The sequence below is a fragment of the Canis lupus genome, chromosome 29, assembly GCF_048164855.1.
Source record: "Canis lupus baileyi chromosome 29, mCanLup2.hap1, whole genome shotgun sequence".
NCBI classification, from domain to species: Eukaryota; Metazoa; Chordata; class Mammalia; order Carnivora; family Canidae; genus Canis; species Canis lupus.
In genome coordinates, this window is record NC_132866.1 from 80,595 (window position 1) to 101,279 (window position 20,685).

Here is a 20,685-nt window from a genome sequence, read left to right on the forward strand (position 1 = left end):
TTTCCTGTTTGCTTTTTGCCCACAATTAAGGAGGCTGTCTTGAGGGTTCTTTCATGTAATTTTAATATTCTGTTGTTTCTGTGGTTCCCAAAACAGGAACAGTGGGGTCAAAGGGTGTGTATCATGTTCCTTGGAGGAGGATTATTTCCACAAGACACACTCCCAACCTGGCGTCGCTGACCTCTGGTGGGGCTCCTTGGGGACTCTGGCCACAGGCCAAGCGTCCAGCCCAGTGGGTGGAGGTCACGGGGGTTCTGGCCCTCAGTTCTTCACCCCACGTTCATTCATGTGATGTCATCACATTCCTTGCTCTGTAGAATAACTCAAATACATCTTTTTTGGAACAAGCTTTTTAAAAAGATTTATTTATTTGGGGGGGGGGCAGAGGGAAAGGGAGAGAGAGTCTCCAGCAGACTCAGCCCTGGTGGGGGGCCTCATGTGCCTGGACCTGAAGATCCTGCGATCAGGACCTGAGCCAAAACCAAGAGTGGGTGCTCAGCAACTGGCCCCCTAGGTGCCCCGGAATAAGTTTATTCTTCATCCCACAACACAAAATCACTGCTTTTAGTCTTTCTCCCACTTAAGAAAAGAATGACTGGCATGATTTTATGGACATCACAAGGAAACTTAAAGAGAGTTCTGTGTTTCTGGGTCTGGAACCAGGGCGCTTGGTCCCAGCGGCCCTCGCAGGGGCAGTGGCGGTGGTTTCCTCTGCCCTGACCAATGCGCTCTCTGTAAATAAAAGTGGACTTTATAACAAATATTTGTGTTTGGCAGAAACAACAGTTATGGACTTTGAGAGGGGTTGTGAAATTGGGGGGTGAACTCGTCTTGTGTGTGGGAAACAGGTGAGGCAACTCCAGCAAGTGTGAGCAAGAGGCTCCCAGGCCCCGCCCCCCAGCCCCTCTAGCCCCCTCAGCACCCCCCCCGCGTCAATGCCCCTCTTCTTCCTGCACCGCCGTGGTCCGAGCCCTCCCGGGATGCAGGTGCGCTGCTGGATGAGCACCTGCTCCCAGGCCGGCAGGTGACCTCTGTCAGCTTTCCCTGGGCCGCGGGACCCTGACACACCCCCAGGGGAGGTGGGGAGCGCCTTCGTGCACCTGCCTCTGCTCTGTGCCAGGGAGCTGGTCCAAGACCAGGCCCCAACTTCCCCAGCAGGGAAGCGCCCCACCTGCAGCCTTCTGGTGCAGCCGGAGCTGAGCCACAGGCACTCGGCCACCCTCAGCCTCGGCCACGGGAACAGGTGCTCGCCCAACCCGCTCCTGGCCTTCTTGTCTTCCAGCACCACGCAGCACTGTGGAGGTACCCAGTTCTCTACCCCAAAGATCCCGAGGGGCTTCCTCCTGAGCCAGGCGTTCCCACTGCTGCTGCCCAAACACTGAAGGCCCCGTTGCCAAATTAGCAAGACCCTTGTGTTGGCTCCCACAGGGCTTGAGCACTGGGCAGTTTTGCTTCAAGGGTGAGAGCTTCGTCACGTGGGAGTCCTGAACTGGGATGTCTCAACTCCTGAGAACTCACACCGGGGCTGTAACTGACCCCAATCAGGGAAGAGTGTGAGCAGTCCCTGAGAATGCCTGGTGTTCCCACCTACAAGAGAACAGTGTGGACAGCAGCTCTCACTTTGGACCACCCTCGCCAAGAGAAATCACTACTAGGTATGACGGTCCACTCGGTCCTTCCTTTGGGAAAGTCTTGGCAGAAAATTCACATTCAGTAGGTTTGCAGGTAAGCTGGAGATTGCATCAGGGCTCAGGGGCAGGTGAGCCCATGTGTCCTTGGGCCACAGTGGCCTGACATGGGGGTTGGGTCTCCTGTGACCAATTACCATCAGCGCCCTCCGGGCTCACCAGTCAACTTCCACCATATCCCAGCTCAGGTCTCCAAGGCCGTGCAGGCAAGGGCTGAAGGCTCGCAAGTACCCTGGGTTCTTGTCAGGAACTTTATGCACCATCTGGCCCATCACTCTCACCCCACACTCACACTTGCACACACTCCTGCTTCTCATCATGACCTGTACATGAGCCTGTTTCATGTCTCACACACATGCTTATACACAAACACATACTTCATTCATCATATACACACATACAACTTTCATGTCCCACACATGTATGTACTCATTATACACACACAAACACACATGCACATGCGTGTGTCCATATACATGAACACAGGGTCTTTCTCACTCTGATTCCTCCCTGCTCCTCTGATGGAGCATGCTATGGTCATCTGTGAGGCAGGAAATACCCCCGGTCGATGGCCTCACTCCCTGTGGGAACATTTGTGATTTCTGAATTGGGCCTATCCAGTCACATTCCCCTAGTTTCTTTGAGACAATTGGACTCCTTTCCTAGTGGAGTTGCTGTACCTTGAGTGGGTTAGCTTTGCTCTGGGCCAGTGGGGACACAGGCCATCTGCCTCCTTTTATTTCACCCCTACAGAACCTCAAAAAACTCCTCTCCAACTTAACAATATATTTGGTTTTAATTAAATCTGTCCTAAGAGCAAGTTGTATTCTTCTTATAATGGAACTCTCTAGTTATTAAATATGTATCTTTGCTGATTGACAGCAGCTTCCAAGCCACGTTGATGCCCTGCCTCATGCAAGCCTGTGTGATCCTAGATGCCTGAGCTCACCAGAAAGCCTAGCAGCCCTGCTGCCAGGAAATATATAGCTGTAAATACTTCCAATAAAAAAAGATTTCAAATCAACAACCTATATTTATACTGTAAGAAACTAGAAAAATAAGAACACACTAGATTCAATACTAACAGAGGAAGGGAATAATAAGGATTAGAGATAAATTACAGAGAGAATAGAAAAACGATATGAAAGATCTTTAAAGCCAAGAGTTGCTTCTTTGAAAGACCAACAACTGACAAACCTTTAAGGTTGCTTTTTCTTTTTTTAAAGATTTTATTTATTTATTCATGACAGACAGACAGACAGACAGACAAGCAGAGGGAGAAGCAGGCTCCACACAAAGAGCCTGATGTGGAACTTGATCTCCAGACTCTGGGATCATGCCCTGAGCTGAAAGCTGATGCTCAACCACTGAGTCACCCAGGGGTCCCGTAAGGTTGCTTTTCACTCTGCTCAGCTTTCTTTTGCTGTTGGGATGGAGTGGGGGCATCTTAGTTCCTTATATGTGGAACTCGAATCAGAAGTCTTCTGCACCATTCTTCTTGCATTCCTGAGAGAGGGTAGGACATGGGGAAAGCTGCTGCCCCCAACACCAAGAGACAGATGGGTTAACACAGAGCCACAACTTACAGGAGGAGGACCCACGAGCTGAAGCTGCCATGGGACCATGTGGGGCAGGAAACTTGAACTGTGCAGAGAACACAGAGTGAACTCCAGAAGGACCCACTCACAGGGGTCCCTACAATATTGTGAGATTTGTTTCCAGGACCTTGACCAGATTCCCACAGTAAATATCAGAGTAAAGGAGGGGGGGAAGGTGGAGGGGAAATGAATGGCAAATAAATGTACAATTTGAAACACATCAGAGCACACCTTTTCTTAACAGGGCCTGCCCTCAGGGGCACTTACTTAACTAGAGTTCAATTGACCTGGGAAGGGAAACAGCCCACCTCCAACCGCATCTAACCACCCTGTCCCACCTGGGGGAGAAGGGGAAGCTTAGAACCCCTTGTTAGGGTCACAGTCCTGAGGCATAGGCCTACTAATGACTGAGACCTGATCATAGGCTGTAGGACATGTCCCCTGCCCCATACTTCACTGCCACACAATGGCCTATTTACTGCAGTTCCCTTTACCCGAGTGTCATATTCAGCAATCAAGAAAAATTACAAGGCATACCAAAAGACCAAGATCACAATCTGAGAATGCAAAATAGCATCAGAACCAGATGGAGAGATATTGGAATTGTCAATCCAGGAATTTAAAACAACTATAATTAATATGCTAAGGGTCTTAAGGGATAGGGTAGACAGTATACAAGAATGCATGAGCGATGTAAGCAGGGAGGTGGAAATCCTAAGAACCAAAAGAGAAATGCTACATATATTTATCACTGTAACAGAAATGAAGAATGCCTTTGATGCGCTCGTGAGTGACTGGACACAGATGCAGAAAGAATCTATGAGCTAGAAAATATATCAATAGAATCATCAAAAAGCAAAGAGAATGAAGAATGAAAAAAAAGTATCAGAATATCCAAGGATGTAGGACAACTACAGAAAATGTAACCTATATGTAACAGGAAGACCAGAAGGAGAGAAAAGAGATAAAGGACCACAAGAAACATTGAAACAATAATAACTGAGAATTTCCCCAAACTAATGTTAAACACCAATAAGAAATATGAAAACACCAACCAGGATAAGTGCCAAAAACAGCACACCTAGGAATATCATATTCAAACTGCAGTAAATCAAAAATAAAGAAAAAAATCCTGCAAGAAAGTCAGAGGAAAAAAACTATTATCTATAGCAGAACAGAGATAAGAATCACAACCACTTTCTCCCCAGAAACTATGAGAGGAACAAGAGAGTGGAATGAAATACTTAACTTGAGAGAAAAACCCACCAACCTAGAATACTATATCCTGCAAAATCAACCTCCAAAAGTGAAGGAGAAATAAAGACTTTCTCATATAAACAAAAATTGAGGGAATTTGTTTCCAGTAGACCTACCTTGCTGAAAATGTTAAAATGAAAATAATACAGATCAGAAACTTGGCTCTATATAATTATATATAATGTAAGGAAGAATATATATGTATATATATTACATATATATGCTTACATGTAAATGAAATGAACAATGATAATACAAGGAATTAGGACTTTCTTATATTATACTTACGCTATCTGTGAAGTGCTATACTACTACTTTAAAGAGGATTTGGATTAGTTGTAGATGCAAAATCCTGGACAACCATTGTAAATCATATCTTAATTTTCATAGTACAGATCTTTTATCTCTTTGATTAGGTTCATTCCTAGGTATTTTATAACTTGGTGCAATTGCAAATGGGATTCCTTGATTTCTCTTCCTCTTTCTTCATTACTGGTATAGAGAAATGTGACAGATTTCTGTACATTAATTTTGTATCCAGTGACTTTACTGAATTCCTGTGTCAGTTCTAGCAAATTTTTGGTGAAATCTTTTGGGTTTTCTATATATAGTATCATGTGATCTCTAATAGTGAAAGTTTAACTTCTTGGCCAATTTAGATTTCTTTGCCTTTTATTTCTTTTTGCTGTCTGACTGCTGAGGCTGGAACTTTCAGTACTATGTTACATAGTAATAATAAGAGTGGACATTCCTATCTTGTTCCTGGCTGTCACTTTTCCCCCATTGAGGTTATTAGCTATCGGTTTTTGATATATGGACTTTATTATGTTGATATATGTCCCCATTAACCCTACTTTGTTGAAGGTTTATCATGAATGGATATACTTTTTATAGCAGCACAATAAGCAATATTCAAATTATGGAAAGAGCCCAAATATCCATCAAATAATGAGTGGGTAAAGAGAATATGGTATATACATACAATGGAATATTACTCAGCCATAAAAAAGAATGAAATCTTGCCATTTGCAACACCATGGATGGAGCTAAGAAAAATAAGTCAGAGAAAACCAAATATCATATGATTTCATTCATATGTGGGATTTCAGAAAAAAAAACAAATGAAAATAGGAGGAGAAAAGAGAGGCAATACAAGAAACAGATTCTTTACTATAAAGAACAAACTGATGGTTACTAGAGATGAGGTGGGGAGGAATGGGTTAAACAGGTGATAGGCATTAAAAAAGGTGCTGTTATGATGAGTACCAGGTGTTGTATGTGTTGTATGTGAGTGATAAATCACTAAATTCTATACCTGAAATTAACATTGCACTGTATGTTAACTAGCTGGAATTTAAAACTTGGAAAAAAGAAGTATAAGTAATAAGCTAAGAAAGGAGAGAGAATGAAATCATATAAAATACTCAATTAACAGTGTGCCTAGGTGGCTCAATCAGTTAAGCATCTGCCTTCAGCTCAGTTCACAATCTCAGGGTCCTGGGACTGAGTTCCACATCGAGCTCCTTGCTCAGTGGGGAGTCTGCTTCTCCCTTTTCCTCTGTACTCCCCACTGCTTGTGTGTGCGCTCTCTCTCTCTCTCTCTCTCACCCTCTCTCTCACTCTCTCTCTCTGTTAAATTAATAAATACAATCTTTTAAAAATACTCAATCAAAACAAAAAAAAAGGTAGTAAAAGAGTGGAATATAAAAATAGGAACAAAGAACAAGGGCAATGAATAGAAAACCATAATAAATATGGTAGATATTAACCCAAGTATATCAAGTATCACTTGGAATGTCAGTGGTAAAAATACACCAAATAAGACAGATTGTCACAATGATCAAAAAATAAGACCCAACTATATGTTGTCTACAAGAAATCCACTTTAATTTTTTAAAATTTATTTATTTATTTATTTATTTATTTATTTATTTATTTATGAGAGAGAGAGATAGCAGAGGGAGGGGCAGAGGGAGAAGGAGAGAGAGAATCTCAAGCAGACTCCTGATGAGTACAGAGCCCGATGTGAGCTGGATCTCACAACCCATAGGACCATGACCCGAGCCAAAACCAAGAGTCTGACACTCAACTGACTGAGCCCACCCAAGCACCCCACACCTTAACATATTTCAAAGAACAGAATTCATACAATGTCTGCTCTCAGATCACAATAGAATTAAGGCAGAAATAAATAACAGAAAAGTAACTGAAAAATCCCAAAATACGTGAAGATTAAACAATACACTTCTAAATAATACAGGTGTCTGAAAGGAAGTCAAAAGAAATTTAGAAATATCTTAATCTAAATGAAACTGAAGACACAATTCATCAAAATCTGCAAAAGGTAGTGAAAACTCCACATAGAGGGTGATTGACAGCACTGAGTGCACCTATTAGAAAAGAAGGAAGACCTACAATGAGTGATCTAAGTTCCCACCTTAAGAAAGTAGAAAACTAAGACCAAATTATATCTAGGGCAGCCTGGGTGATGCAGCAGTTTAGCGCCACCTTCAGCCCTGGGTGTGATCGGGTCCCACATCGGGCTCCCTGCATGGAGCCTGCTTCTCCCTCTGCCTGTGTCTCTGCCTCTCTCTCTCTCTGTGTCTCTCATGAATAAATAAATAAATAATCTTAAAAAAATTATTATATCCAAAGTAAGCCAAGAAAAGAAATAATATGAATCAGAGCAGAAAGCAATAAAATTCAAAAGAGGAAATTAACAGAGAAAATCAACAAAACCAAAATCAGTTCCTTGAAAAGACCAATAAAATCAATAAGCCTTCAGCCAGGCTAACTAAGAAAAGAAGTAAGAGGATGCAAATAATATCAAAAATGAAAGAGGGGTGATCACTACAGATGCCATAGAAGTTAAAAGGTTAATCAAGGAATACTGAACAAGTCTATGTCACAAACATGGTAACCTAGATGACCATAATCATGGACAAATTCCTTGAAATCCCTACCTGCCCAATTAAAACAAGAGGAAATAAATGATAGGAATAGACTTATCGCTATTAAAGAAATTAAATCAATAATTAATAACGTTCTAAATCCAAAAGCACCAGGCCCAGATGGGCTCCCTGGTGAAATCTACCAAACTTCTAAGGAATGGATTATCTATAATCTCTTTCAGAGGAAGAAGCAGAGGGAATGCTTCCTCACACATTATATTCATTACTCAAATACCCAAATCAGACAAACACATTATGAGAAAACTACAGACCAATTACTCTTATTAACATAGATGCAAAAATTCTCAACAAAATATTAGCAAATCAAATCCAGACGGGATTGTGGACTTAAATGCTAACTGCAAGCAGTAGGACTTTGAGGTTGTTGGGATGGATTAAGTGTATCCTGCAGGTGGTAGGACACGAATCTTGGGAAGCGAGAAATGGAATGCTCTAGACTGAATGTCTGTGTCCCCAGGATTCCTATGTTGAAGCCCTAATCCCAGGAGGTGGGGCCTTTGGGAGGTGATCAGGCCACGAATGGGACCAGTGTCCTTAGGAGAAGAGGCCAGAGACCAGCTAGCTCTCTTTCTACCACGTGAGGACACAGTAAGAAGTCAGCCACCCGCAACCGGGCAGCCCTCTGCCCTCACCGGAACCCCACGCTGCTGGCATCCTGGTTTCCAGCCCCCACACCTTCAGTGGCCAGTTACTCCCAGCCAATGATACTTCGCTACAGCAACAGAAGAGACCGAGACACCTCCCGAGCCTGTCCACCCTGCCCTTTCTCTTCCTGTTTTGCCAAAGGGGGTTCAGATTGATCAAAGATTTTCTAAGCTCAGGCTACCTCTTGAGGTAGTGTTACCTCGTATCCATGCTTGCCCGTGATCACACGGCAGGACTTCAAGAGCTGGGCCAGGAAGCCACCCCGTGGACGCAGTTTTGGAATGTGCTGACCAAGAAGCCAACTCAAGCCTGTTGATAATCGAAGGCTGCTGCCTGGGATCAGTTAAACATTTACACTCAAGTGGCCCCTACCCTCCCTCCCAACTGTTCCTTTTTTTTTTTTAAGATTTTATTTATTTATTCATGAGAGACACAGAGAGAGGCAGAGACACAGGCAGAGGGAGAAGCAGGCTCCACCCAGGGAGCCTGATGTGGGACCCGATCCCAGGACCCCGGGGTCATGCTCTGAGCCAAAGCAGACCCTCAACCACGGAGCCACCCAGGCGTCCCTCCCAACTGTTCTTCATTACATTTGAGTACTTTGGAATTTTCCTAGGACATTCTCTCAAATTTAAATCCCCAAAGCAAATGAGAAGGCATTTTCTCACACTCTTCTGCTGGAAGCAGGATTACCACTGGGTAGGCATGGGCAAGAGCAGGACAGGCAGCTTTCAGAATGCGGTAGCCGGGGTGTCAGTGTCGATTCTTGCTAGTGCCGCCTTGCGGGTACGACGGCACGCACATCCTCTCACCCCGGAGCCCGTGATGACTCTACCTTACATGGGGAAGGGACTTTGAATGTGTGACTAGTTAGGAACCCTAAGAGCGGGAGATTATCTGGTGCTATCTGGGTGGGCCATTGTCACCAGACGTGTGTAAGAGAGAGAGATGGGAAGATGCTACATGACTGGCCTTGAAACGTTACTCCCTTCACTAAGGAACACTTAGGCAGGACTCTGAGCGTGCCACACGTGTTCCGGAGGCCCTGCATACCTAACCTGTGCAGCCCTCACACTCTTTTCAGCAGCAGGGCCTCCATCAGGCCCATCTCACCGATGGGCAGTCCAAGCACGCAGGCTGAGCACACAGGAGGCCTTGGTGGGAGCCAGCGGGGTGGGGAACGAGTTCTTGTTCCAAATGCCTCTTCTGTTCCACAACTTTGTGTAGTTCACGGAGGCGACCAATCATTTCCTCATTTCTGCCTAACCCCACATGGGGTCCCCATGTGCCTAGAGTTTTTGTTCCAGGTAAAAAGTCGCATCTTATTAAGAGATAATAATGGATGTCTACGTGGACTTTTCAGACCTATTTTAATCTTAAAATATAGCACATAATGATACTGAGAAGTGAGCCCAAAGGAACAACCTCATTTCCGAGGCACAGATGGCACGGGATATGTTTTCGACGTGGCTAACAAGCCTTCAAGGTATATTATTTTCCTCTTTTCCAAACTAATCCAACAAAATAGCATCTGTATTCGTTTTTGTGAACCCTAAGCACCAGGCAGTTCTACCTTCCTGGAAGAGACATGTTTCCATTACTGTGGTCGCCCTTGTTTCCGGGGACTCCAACACAGACTCAACTAGGTCATAGTTTGTTTCAATTTGTTTAATTAGTTTTGCACAATCTTTTTTGGACGTTGCTGTCAAATTTCATCTGATGAGTGTGACTCTGAAAAGCAGCATCTCAGGACCAATTTATTCCCTGTGAAACCCTGAGTGCCTCCACCAGACTGTGCAGGGAGGGTCTTCCTGGAGGCATTAAAGGGATATGCGGAAGCAGGAAGACTCCAGGTTTGCACCAAAGAGCCTGGGGCCCGGGGGTCTTCAGCCCGAGCGGGGAACGACACAGAGTTTGTAATGGGGGGGGATCTTGGCAAACCCGATTGTGCAGGGACTGAGGTCAATATCCTTGGGGTCGACGAGAGACTTCAGGTTAAAGTGCTGCAAAATGGCGGACAAGAACAGGAAGAGCTCCATGCGAGCCAGGCCTTCTCCAACACACACCCGCTTTCCTGGAAGCGACAACAGTGCTGCTGAGGCTCTGAGGCGGTCAAGACACAGAGCCCTGTCACGGGGGGGGGGGTGGTGGTGGCAGCAGAGGGGGCCCAACCACAGCAGAACTGACCCCTCTCTGCCCCTTGAAGGGAAGCACATAACACACTTCAGTATAAGAACGCCCGTGAGCCTGCCCACGGCTTCCGTCACCAGGACCAGCAGGTAATACGGTTTTGAGAGATTTTCACTAAGCCCTATTAGATCATTTTAGCACTAGAACGAGGAGAAGTATCTGCTGCGCAGAAAGAATAATTCATCTCATCCCCAGGACTGCTGGTGGGAAGATGTCATTTAACCTCTGTGAACAGAGAAGAATTTGGGTCCCCGGGGCAGGTGCTTGACCGTGGCAGAGAGCAGGACCTGGGGACGGCTCCCTACACCTGCTCTCCTCTTACCTGCGGAGAATGCCTTGAAGTAGTCACTATATTTGAATTTTCCGTTTTCATTCAGAAAGTGCTCTGGCTTGAACTTCTCTGGATCAGGGAATTCTTGTTTGTCAAACAAGACGGAGTCCAGTGTGGGAATTACCACTGTGCCCTAGGAGGAGCAGAGGCCCGTGTCAGCCAGTCAAGGTAACAGAACACGGGCTTCCCCCTGGGACCCGGTGGTGGAAGCAGTTAGCTGACGGGCTACATGAAAGGCAGTCAGGGGTCAGGTCAAAACGGTGACGAGAGCTCTCATCTCATCAGAGAAGCTCACAGGCTAGATGGTACTGTTGTTGGTTTCTGGGGTTGGGAAGTATGATAACCCCCAGGCGCTGTCCCGGGGGCCCCCTTCCAGATTTTTCCCATATCTTGGTCACCAGGTGCCAGGGAGGTACCGCTCCATGGGCCAGGAGCACTGGCCTGGGACCCACTAGACCCACTAGTCAGCCACATCTACCAAAGGATCCTGCCCTTTGGTGGGCTAGTGGGTGGGTGGGTGGGGCGTCCACGCTAGCTCACAGCTGACCTTGGGGATGACATATCCTCTGAACATCGTGTCCTGGTTTGCTACATGGGGCAGGTTGGAGGGCAGCAGGTCGATGAATCGCTGAATCTCGTGCACCACGGCATCCATGTAGGGCATCTCCAGCCTGTCCTTGATGGCAGGGACTCGGCTTGGGCCGATCACCCTGTCGATTTCTTCATGAAGTTTCTCTGTCAAGAGAATAGATGCAGAGGACGGACTCCAGGGTGGCTCAGCACCCCCGCCCATCTACCCAGCACAAGCTTATAGAGCATTCCCAGCGGTGCTGCGGGGGGTCCTGGATACATTGGATTCTGGGGTCATTGCTCCACAAATGCCAATGAGAGCCAGTCGCCGCGAGACGCCTCAAGTCTCTAGCACGTGTTAGCCTCTAGCTGATCCAACTCTCGTCATTACGCCAGGAATAGAGAAGAACGAAAGGGTCTTAGGAATTTCAGTTGGAGGGAAATCTCTGTATGAGTTATACCCAGGCTGCTTCACTGCAGGCCCGGGAAGGTGGAGGTGACGGCAGGACGGAAACAGATGCACGTGGCCTTCTGCATGAGGAATGAGGGAGCGGGGTCTGGACATCCCTCTCTTTGGGTGGGGTCACCAGCAGCCTTTGACAAGTCACTGGGCCTTCATAGCAGGTTGAGGGACGTGCAAATGATGTGCCACATGGTTCCCAGGTGTACAACTGTAAGCACATCCCGTGTGCATGGTGTGCTGATACTTAATAAATGTGAAACGTGTGACGTTGAGCACCGAGACGACACTCAGCAGAAGTCTGGGGGTGGGCGGCAGGGGCCCGACAGGGGCGTCGGCGGGCTCTGCAACCTGCTGCCCCGAGCTCCGAGCAGGCACTGCAAACGTTCACGCTTGCTAAGTTTGGCTGTGGTGTGGCTGTCAGTCATATGTATCTTCTACCTTTTTCTCTATATTGGAAATTACTCTTAATTAATCATGTAAGACACTTGTCCAGCGTACAATTCCCCCGACAGACTGGTCAGAAGTTCTCTCAGATCTGTGAGAGATCTCCAGGGACTTCTGGCTCCTTCCCCCCAATTCTGTGAGACAGACAAAGCAGTGGCTTTGGGGTCAGAAGCAGCAGATCCTGTTCCTGAGCAGGTCACACTCCACATCCCTCAGGGAAATTACCTCCTGCCCTAGAACACCTGCCCTTAAGATCACGGGATATTCAAGGGTGTAGCCCCAGCCTGGCACAGAGCAGAAGCCAGATTAGCAGCAGCAGCGGCAGGAAGCGAACCTCAGGGTGATGGGGCCCCCCAGAGCCAAGCCCAGGGGAGCGGGGAGGCTGGGCCTGGACACCAGCCAGGAGGAGCCTTCATTCCCGGGAGCAGCTCCCTTTCTTTCCTCCTTCCTGGGAGGTTGGTGCTCATCCCCCTGCGAGTAGCGACGCCCTCACACTGCTTGTCCTTGGCCCATGCCATCGGGAGGTGCTTCCGGGCCGTGACCCCCTGCACGTGCGGCACCAGGGCCTTCTCCTCCTCCAGGGCACTGGGAGGAGGAGCCCCGGGGGAAGAACGAAGGGCGTCCAGGCTGGCGGGCAGTCCTGGAGCACTCGTCCCCGGGGTTCCCTCTTGGTTCCTATTCTTCCAGTAGGGTAAACTATGCCACGAGGGCCTCAGCCCCATGCTGCCTCATCTCTCTGTTCTGCCTAGGAGGCCAAGTCTTGTTTGGGGATGAGATAGACATTATTGGGACTGCTGGGTGGCTCAAAGGTTGAGCATCTGCCTGTGGCCCAGGGCGTGACCCCAGGGTCCCTGCATAGAGCCTGCTTCTCTGCCTGCCTGTGTCTCTGCTTCTCTCTTTGTGTCTCTCAGGAATAAATAAATAAAATCTTTTTAAAAAAGAGATAGCCCTTACTGTCACTGTCATAAATAGGTTATATTATGGAGCAGAACACAGACGCCGTGCGTGTCTCCACACTGCTGTTGGCTCTTCTTTTCTGCAATCAGGTGTGTCAGTGGGGCGTGGGGGGGGCTGGTGTCCCAGAGTGCCGGTGCCCGTCCTACACAAGAACATGTCCGCTGAATCCATGCGGTTGCGGTGGTCCCCGTGCCACTTTCCACTTTGCAGACAGAAAGTTAAAGCCCAGATGCTCCAGCCTAGCGGCCAGGGTGTGACAGCCATGGCCCCGGGACCCTTGTTTGTTAGCTGGCCTACCTTCGACCTCTGGGTATTTCATGAGAATCAGGAGCCCGTATCTCAGGGTGGTGCTGGTGGTCTCCGTGCCCGCAAAGAACAGGTCAGCCACGGTCACGGCAATGTTGTCCAAGGTATACCAAGGCTCCGTACCGTATCTCTCCTGCAGGCAGTAGAGTCAGACAGGGACTCTGTAAGAGGAGACTTCAGGTGTACGAGAGGGAACCGTCTCCCTCAGCAGAAAGGAACTGGAAGCCCTGCCAGCTCCACAGGGAGGAGGGGGCAGGTGTGCATGAGGCTACCCCATGGGACATGACCATGTCCGCAGTACTGTTAGGGGAAGCAAGGCTCCCAGAGAGCTGGCCACGGGCAGGACTGTGCGCTGCCCCAGGCTGTGCAACCGTGCTCCTTCTACAGAAGTAGGTGTAGGGGCAGCCCGGGTGGCTCAGCGGTGTAGCACCACCTTCAGCCCAGGTGCGATCCTGGAGACCTGGGATCGAGTCCCGCGTCGGGCTCCCTGCAGGAAGCCTGCTTCTCCCTCTGCCTGGGTCTCTGTCTCTGTCTCTCTCTCTGTGTCTCTCATGAATAAATAAATAAAATCTTTAAAAAAAAAAAAGAAGTAGGTGTAGGGGTAGGGGTGTAGGTATTGTAGGCTTAGGGTTAGGGTATAGGTAGGAGTAGGCATAGGGTATGTGTGGGGTTAGGGATATGGCTAGGATTAGGGGTAGGGGCAGGATAGGGGTAGGGGTATATTTAGGGGTGGGGTAGAGCTAGCAGTAGGGCCTGGTGTAGTGGTACGTTTAGGGTGGGGGTAGGATTAGGGGAATGGTTAGAGTATGGGTAGATTTAGGGGTGGGGTAGGTGTTGGGGTAGGGCTTGGGTTATGGGTATGGTCAGGGTTAGTGTTAGTCACAGGGTTTGGGGTAAGGTTAGGGCAGGGTTAGGTTATGGTTATGGGTAGAGGTAGGTTAGGAGTAGAGTTAAGGGTGGGGTAGGGGTAGCACATTGTAGGGGAAGGGTCGGCATAGTGCTAGGGGTAGTTGTAAGATTAGGGGTGGTGTTAGTCCTGGGGGGCGAGGCTCTCCCTGGCCCTGAACCGTGACCTCCAGCAGCCCAAGGTGAGCTCCATGCCCCAGTCAGCACCACTGGGTCCCAGCAGGCAGGGAGTCACCAGGAAGCCAGACACCCGGGAGGGGCAGTGAGGAGTCCCACCAACGGAAGAGCTTCTCAGCCCCCAGAGTTATCCAGGGAAACCAGGTGGAGAATTCACATCCTGTTCTAGAGGCACGAGAGATGTCAAAAGAGAGAGGGGAAGCCTCACCATCTGGGTGGGGGTCTGGGGGCTGTCAGGTAGATGATGCTGGACAGGCCTGGAAACCCCTCAAGTCCCATACAATTTGGGGTCTACATGCTGGCAAGGAGTGTGCAGGGCTTCTCCCCAAATGAGACCAGCCGTGTGTCCCCACTTCTGGGAGCAGCTGTGGACCTGTGAGGCCGGCGTGGAGCAGGTCCCGGGCGTGGGCACGGGCCATGTGGACCGTCTGGGCGTTAGCAGGGCCACCCCGGGACCCGGAGCACACAAGCACCCCGCGCCCCGCCAGCAGGGCACCACGTTTCCCCGGCTGCGGGGAGCAGTGCATGCACGTACCTTCTGCAGCTCCTGGAGCAAGCAGTCAGTGAAGTCCCGGGAGCAGGTGGGGTCCAGCGACTCCTGGTGCTCCTTCACCCTTTCTAAGCTGTAATCCTTTAGTTCAGCCACATTTCTTAAGACTTTTCTATGGCTTCCGGGCAGGTAGTGCAGATAGCTTGGGAAAATGTTATAAAGCTAGAAAGAGAGAGACGGGGAATTTCCCTACTTGTTTCCAGATGCAACAGGGTTGGTGTCCTGGGCCCACTGTTTCTCCGCGTGAACTGATGCGTCATATGGTTTCACGACGGAACATTTTGGCTCACGGTATCTTTCGGAAACCAGCGGTCGCGTGTGTGGGGTCTCGCGTTGGCAGGGCCCCGCTTAGAGGGCAAAGCGGCCTCCTGGGGCCGGCGAGGGGGCACCGCGGCCCCGGTGTCTGCAGGAGCAGCAGCCGGCTCGGGCCTTGCGCCAGCCCTGGCTGACCTCGGGCTCCGCCGGGCCTGCTGCCCTCGGGCCTCACCTGGAGCCAGCCGGTGCTGAGCAGGTGGAAGTTCTCGTTGAACAGCTTCTGTATCCGCAGCCCAGTCTGATCCGAGTAGTCAAAGTGCTTGTGGAAGAGGATGTCAGCGATGACGTTGAAGGGGGCGAAGCCCAGGAGAAAGGTGGGGTCGAAGGGCTGGCCTGGAAGACGGGGCGGTCAGGGCGGCCCGCACCGCCCGGCCGCCCCGCACCTGGGGCCCTCCCCGCGGCCGCAACCCTAAAAGGCTTGTGGGGCCTCCCGGGGGGTGCCCAACTCCCCGGCTCCTCCGGGCGAACACGAGGGCTGTGGAGAGGACCCCGAGCTGCAGACGGGCTCTGTGGAGTCGAGCCACCCTCGGGGAGCCACCACCTATGACGGCTCTGGGGCCTTGCACTCCAGGGCTGCCCCTGGCAGAGCTGGGACCTGGGCCACACGCACCCCGGGTGCCCCTGAGCGCCTCCAGCAGGAAGGGGATCTCCCTCTGGATCCGCTCCTCGTTGCCGCGCTTCCCCATGCCGTAGTCCCGGAGGGTGCTCAGGGAGAGTCGCCGCGTGTCCTTCCAGCCGGGCCCATTGTTGAACGTGATCCCTGGGGGACGGGACAGCGGGGCTGGCTTACCGCGGGCGGCAGGGACCCGGGGCGGCCGCCGGGACACACTCGGTGTCGGTCCCACCCTGGAGCCAAGCAGGCCGAGGAGACGGAGAGTAGACGGGTCCCGGCCCTGATGGGGCGGGAGCGCACCGCGGCCCCGGGCCTGCTCAGACGGGCCACGGCCAGGCTGCACCACGGGGACGCCTCGGGGTCCCGGGAGCAGGGCTGCGCAGGCCAAGCCCCGGTTCCTACGGGCCCCGCGGAGCCTGCCGGGTGGACGCCGGGTCATGGCCTGGCTGTCAAAGGGGGAACCCAGGGCACATGTGACCGTACCCCCTCGTGTCCGTGGGGGCCACTGACGTCCCACCTCCCGGGGCTGCGCAGACTCGCAGATCCAGACAAGCAGGGGGACCAGAGTGCAGACCCCCGAGAGGCCAGAGGCCGGAGCTGTGGGCTGGGAGCCGCAGCCGGAGGACCCGAGAGGCTGGCAGGGACGCGAGAGAAGGGAGTGCCCACCGGACCTCCTGGCATGGCTGTGGCATGGCCACTGCGGGGCCGACAGGGAGGCCGACAACTTTAAGTTGGTAAAGGGAAGAGTTGTGTAGCAAAGGGAAGGTGGCAGATGCCACAGAATGTGAGAAGACAGAGAGACAGAGAGACTGAGACAGGGAGACAGAGACTGAGAGACAGGGAGACAGAGACACGGAGACTGAGAGACTGAGACACAGAATCTGAGACAGAGATAGACATTAAGACAGAGATTGAGACAGGGAGACGGGAGACAGAGACAGGGAGACAGAGACTGAGAGACAGAGACAGAGACAGGGAGACAGAGAGGCAGACAATGAGATTCAGAGAGGGCGATCCCAGAGGGGCCAAGACTTTGGGACCCAGAATAGGCTGAAATGGAGATAGTAACGCTTCTGGGTCAGAGCCTCATAAACATTCACTGAAATGAAATTTATTGAACTTACCATGCACCCGTGCCCCATCAGCCCCATCCGCCCCATCCGCCCCATCCACCCCATCCACCCACAAGTCCCTTGTGCTTGATGTTGAGCTAATTGCCACTGGCATCATTATGCCTGGGGAACCGGAGGTGTCCCACGGACAGGATCTGGGCCACGTGGGACGTGTGAAAATAGGAGTTGGGAGCCAGAGGCAGGAGGGGATAAAGCCCCCTTGAGTCCAACGCATGTAATGTGAATGTGGGCCCTGCCCAGCTGCCCTCAGGGGCCTGTGGCTTGGACCAGACGTGGCAGTTAAGGGCTCCCTGGAAGCAGCTGGAGCTCCTTGACCCCATAACCCCTGCTCTTGTGTTAATGACAAAGACTGAGGTAGTTAACTTTGCTCTTGGCAACCCCAAACAAGTAAAAAAAACTTACAATGCCCAAGAAAGAAAATCCAATGTCATTGATAATGACGGGGTATGACCTTGTGACTGTAGACGGGAATACGGGGACAGCACCGTAAGAACAGTGGACCCAGCTGTAATCCCATCAATTTGAAAATTCTGCATCATTGGATACAGATTTTCCAGAGATTTTTTTTACCCAAGTTAATTCAGAAAAAACTAGAGGCTTCTGGTTTTTTTTAGAGCAGGGGGGACCCTGCTTTATTTCTTTTTTTTTTTCCCTGCTTTATTTCTAACGTGATTTGGAATCTCACTAAAACAATAGTAAGTCAGTAGAGGAGAATAGGCACATGAGGGCGGAGGGCAGGCAGTGTGAGCAGTGAGCTCCCAGGGCTTTGAGCCGGAGGAGCTATGAGCAGGTGCCCCACGGGCTCCAGGATGTCCCAGGAGATGCAGGAGGTGGGTGCTGGAGTCGGGAGTCTGGGCGACGCTCAGAGACCCACGTGAACACTAATATAAGGTAACAGTGCATACTCTCCATATGGGAACCCAGGGCTCTGGAGGCATGGGCTGCAGGAGAGAGACGAGACTGGCCAGACCAGAGCATGTAGAAGTCCCTTGTGAGCGGGGCTGCTGTGCCCGGCACCCCTTCCTGGTCTGAACACCCCACCCATCCCAGTATAGAGGTCTCCTGGTTGTAGAATGAGAAGTGCAGCTGACCTAAGCCCCACAGACAAGCAGATGGCCCAGCATGTTAGGTGAGGGGCCTCAGAGCACGGAGCACCCACACCCAGGAGCAGGAGAGGTTGGAGGTGGGGAGAGCTCCCCAGACGGAGGCCCCGGGAGGCTGGAAGGTCTTCAGGAGAAAGCACAGCTCACCTGCCCCTGTGGCATTTCTCTACACGCACATCTGTGCTGCTGGTCAGAGTGGGGGTGCGGGTACACCCATAGCAACTTTCAGGAAAGTGGGTACTGAGCACCTGGATTGTTGAGGGTGTCTCTACCCTTCTGTCTTGTTGCACTAAGTGGTTACCACCCCCTGGTATTTCAGGCCTGGGCTCCGACCCCATCCTAGGAGTCCTCTGAAAAGCTGGCTCACCTCTGTCCTTGTGCGACTGGAATGCGAAGACTTCTCCTCTGCCAGAAAGGTCATTCTTGTGGTCAAGCAGAACTTCCTTCACCGCCTTGTAGCCATGCAGGACCACTGTGCGCTGGGAGCCCAGGTACAAGGTGAACACTGGCCCGTACTGCTCTGCCAGCTGCAGAGACCAGCAAGCAGACAAGTGAGACCACTGGGAACTTAGGGAGGATGTGGGCCAGGCTTTACACTGATCCCCAAAGCGGTTGTTGGCCGAGAGAACTCAGAAGCAACTGGGGAGAGATAATCTTTGTCCAGCTCGACTTGGGAAGACCCTTCCCATAGAGACTTCCTTCTGCAGGGAGTGAGGCTCCAGCATACCTGGGCTCCTGGACACAGCTTGGTGGGCTGACTCCTGTCCCTCCCTTGAGAACCCTCTGCCCATATCTGCCCCATCACTCCCACCTGCTGCCGTCCGCAGGCAAAGTCCCAGACCCCAGGGTGCTATAGGAGGACACTGAGCCAGCACCGTCCTGACCTCCATGAGCCCATCCTCCAGGGTGCGTGAAGCACTGTCAGCACCTCCTGTACCTCAAACACTTCCCATGCCTGCTGGGCGCCCGATGGCATTCTTTGCTCATGTAACAGATTTAGTGATTCATTCAGTTTTTAGATTTGGTAGTTCATTCGCTATTCACAACAATTGTAGACAGAGGGACTACACAGGTCGGTTGACACCACTTTTCATCCCGCCCTTTGGCATCTACAGTGTGCGCCTGCTGTGAACGCATGGCCCTCCTTGCGTTGCAGTGGCCTCGCCAAGCCATCCAGTGACAGAGCAGTTAACCTGTGGCTCAAGCAGAGGCTTCCAGGTCAGCCATGGCCAATGCCCCCGCCCCCCGCCAGGGGCTCCATGCCCACACTGTATCAACTACTAAATATCATTAAGATCACTCTTGGATGCTACTGTTAAGTCAGTTCATTCATAACAGGCCGATATTGAATAACAACTTGTCTGACAGTGAATTAAATGCACCCAAACCATGTCTAGTCCCTGAATTCTCCTCCCCTAATCAACAGTATGTCTCCTACCTTGGCGAGAGATTTGGGAACATTCTTGATATCCACCTGCAGAATATTCCCAATGATGGGCAGTGGAAAAGGGCCAGGGGGCAGTTTCCAGCGGCTGTAGATCTGCTTCCAGATAGAGATAAGCATTAAGGTGGCCATCCACACCAGCAGGGCCACTGTGATGCCCAAGGCGGCCATGGTGTCTTTGGAGTCACTGCTGACTTGTGAGGATGCTCCAAAGAAAGGCAAAGCTTTTTATAATGCACCTTCAGGAAGGAGGGTGACCAGTCAACCAATGCCGCCTTCCTTTTCCTCTGGCCCAAGACACTGGTTTATTATTAGCCACTGTTGGCATTCATTTCAAAGGCTGGTTCCTATAGTGGTTGCATCTGAGAAGCCCCATCCCATCGCACACTTTATGATGCCCGGGTCTGTCAACACTGGATGCTGGCACCTATGCCAGTCAGCAAACACAGCATCTAGGGGACTATCACCAACAGGTCAGAACACAGAACACAGACATTGGTTGGGCAGGAGGATTCAGGCTATGTTTACAGGTGTGGTTTGGGGGCAGAATCTATATACGGCAGCATCGATTACGCGCTGATGAGTATCTCCGTGGCACAGTGCTGGATCTTGTGGCGCAAGTCTCTTGACATCTGATCAGGTGATGCCTTGATCACCAGCAGCCAAACCCATAGGGCCAGAACAGGGTGATCTGGCATCTGAAGTCTACTCCACTTTGTCAAAGCAACTGGCAAATTCAGAGCAAGAAAGAAAAGAAAGAAAAAAGTTAACCAACCCTGAAAATGCTACTATGACAAAGAGGTACATTTTGTTGGAGAAAATTAGGGGATACTTATTCTTTAGAATCATTTTTGTCAAATTCTTTAAAAATTACATTAGGATTTACTGGATTTGTTTTAAGTCAATGAGTTAAATTGAGCAGACTTATCCTCTTGTGATGTCCTGTCTTCATTTATCCACAAATGCTGCAGGCTCCGCAGGCTCCTCACGTTAGTCCTTCACACAGGAACGTCCACCTACCTG

The 20,685-nt window shown here is 50.5% G+C and overlaps 2 protein-coding genes across 2 annotated transcripts in view; both read right to left on the reverse strand.

Moving 5' to 3' along the window:
* Positions 1-8,399, reverse strand: part of LOC140620645 (cytochrome P450 2C23-like) — a 34,106-nt gene extending 25,707 nt beyond the window's left edge. Inside the window, exon 1 of the mRNA XM_072804760.1 lies at positions 8,360-8,399. The gene's annotated coding sequence lies outside the window, so the exon portion shown is untranslated. The remainder of the gene's footprint in view (positions 1-8,359) is intronic.
* Positions 8,400-9,813: 1,414 nt separating this feature from the next.
* On the reverse strand, positions 9,814-19,876 carry CYP2E1 (cytochrome P450 family 2 subfamily E member 1). Its single transcript, XM_072804762.1, has 9 exons — positions 19,657-19,876; positions 18,586-18,745; positions 15,980-16,129; positions 15,542-15,702; positions 15,040-15,216; positions 13,413-13,554; positions 11,229-11,416; positions 10,673-10,814; positions 9,814-10,234 (listed from the first exon to the last, which is right to left on the reverse strand). Exons 1-9 carry the CDS (start codon positions 19,831-19,833, stop codon positions 10,047-10,049), a joined length of 1,485 nt encoding a protein of 494 aa, XP_072660863.1. The 5' UTR covers positions 19,834-19,876; the 3' UTR covers positions 9,814-10,046.
* Between the last annotated feature and the right edge of the window lie 809 nt (positions 19,877-20,685).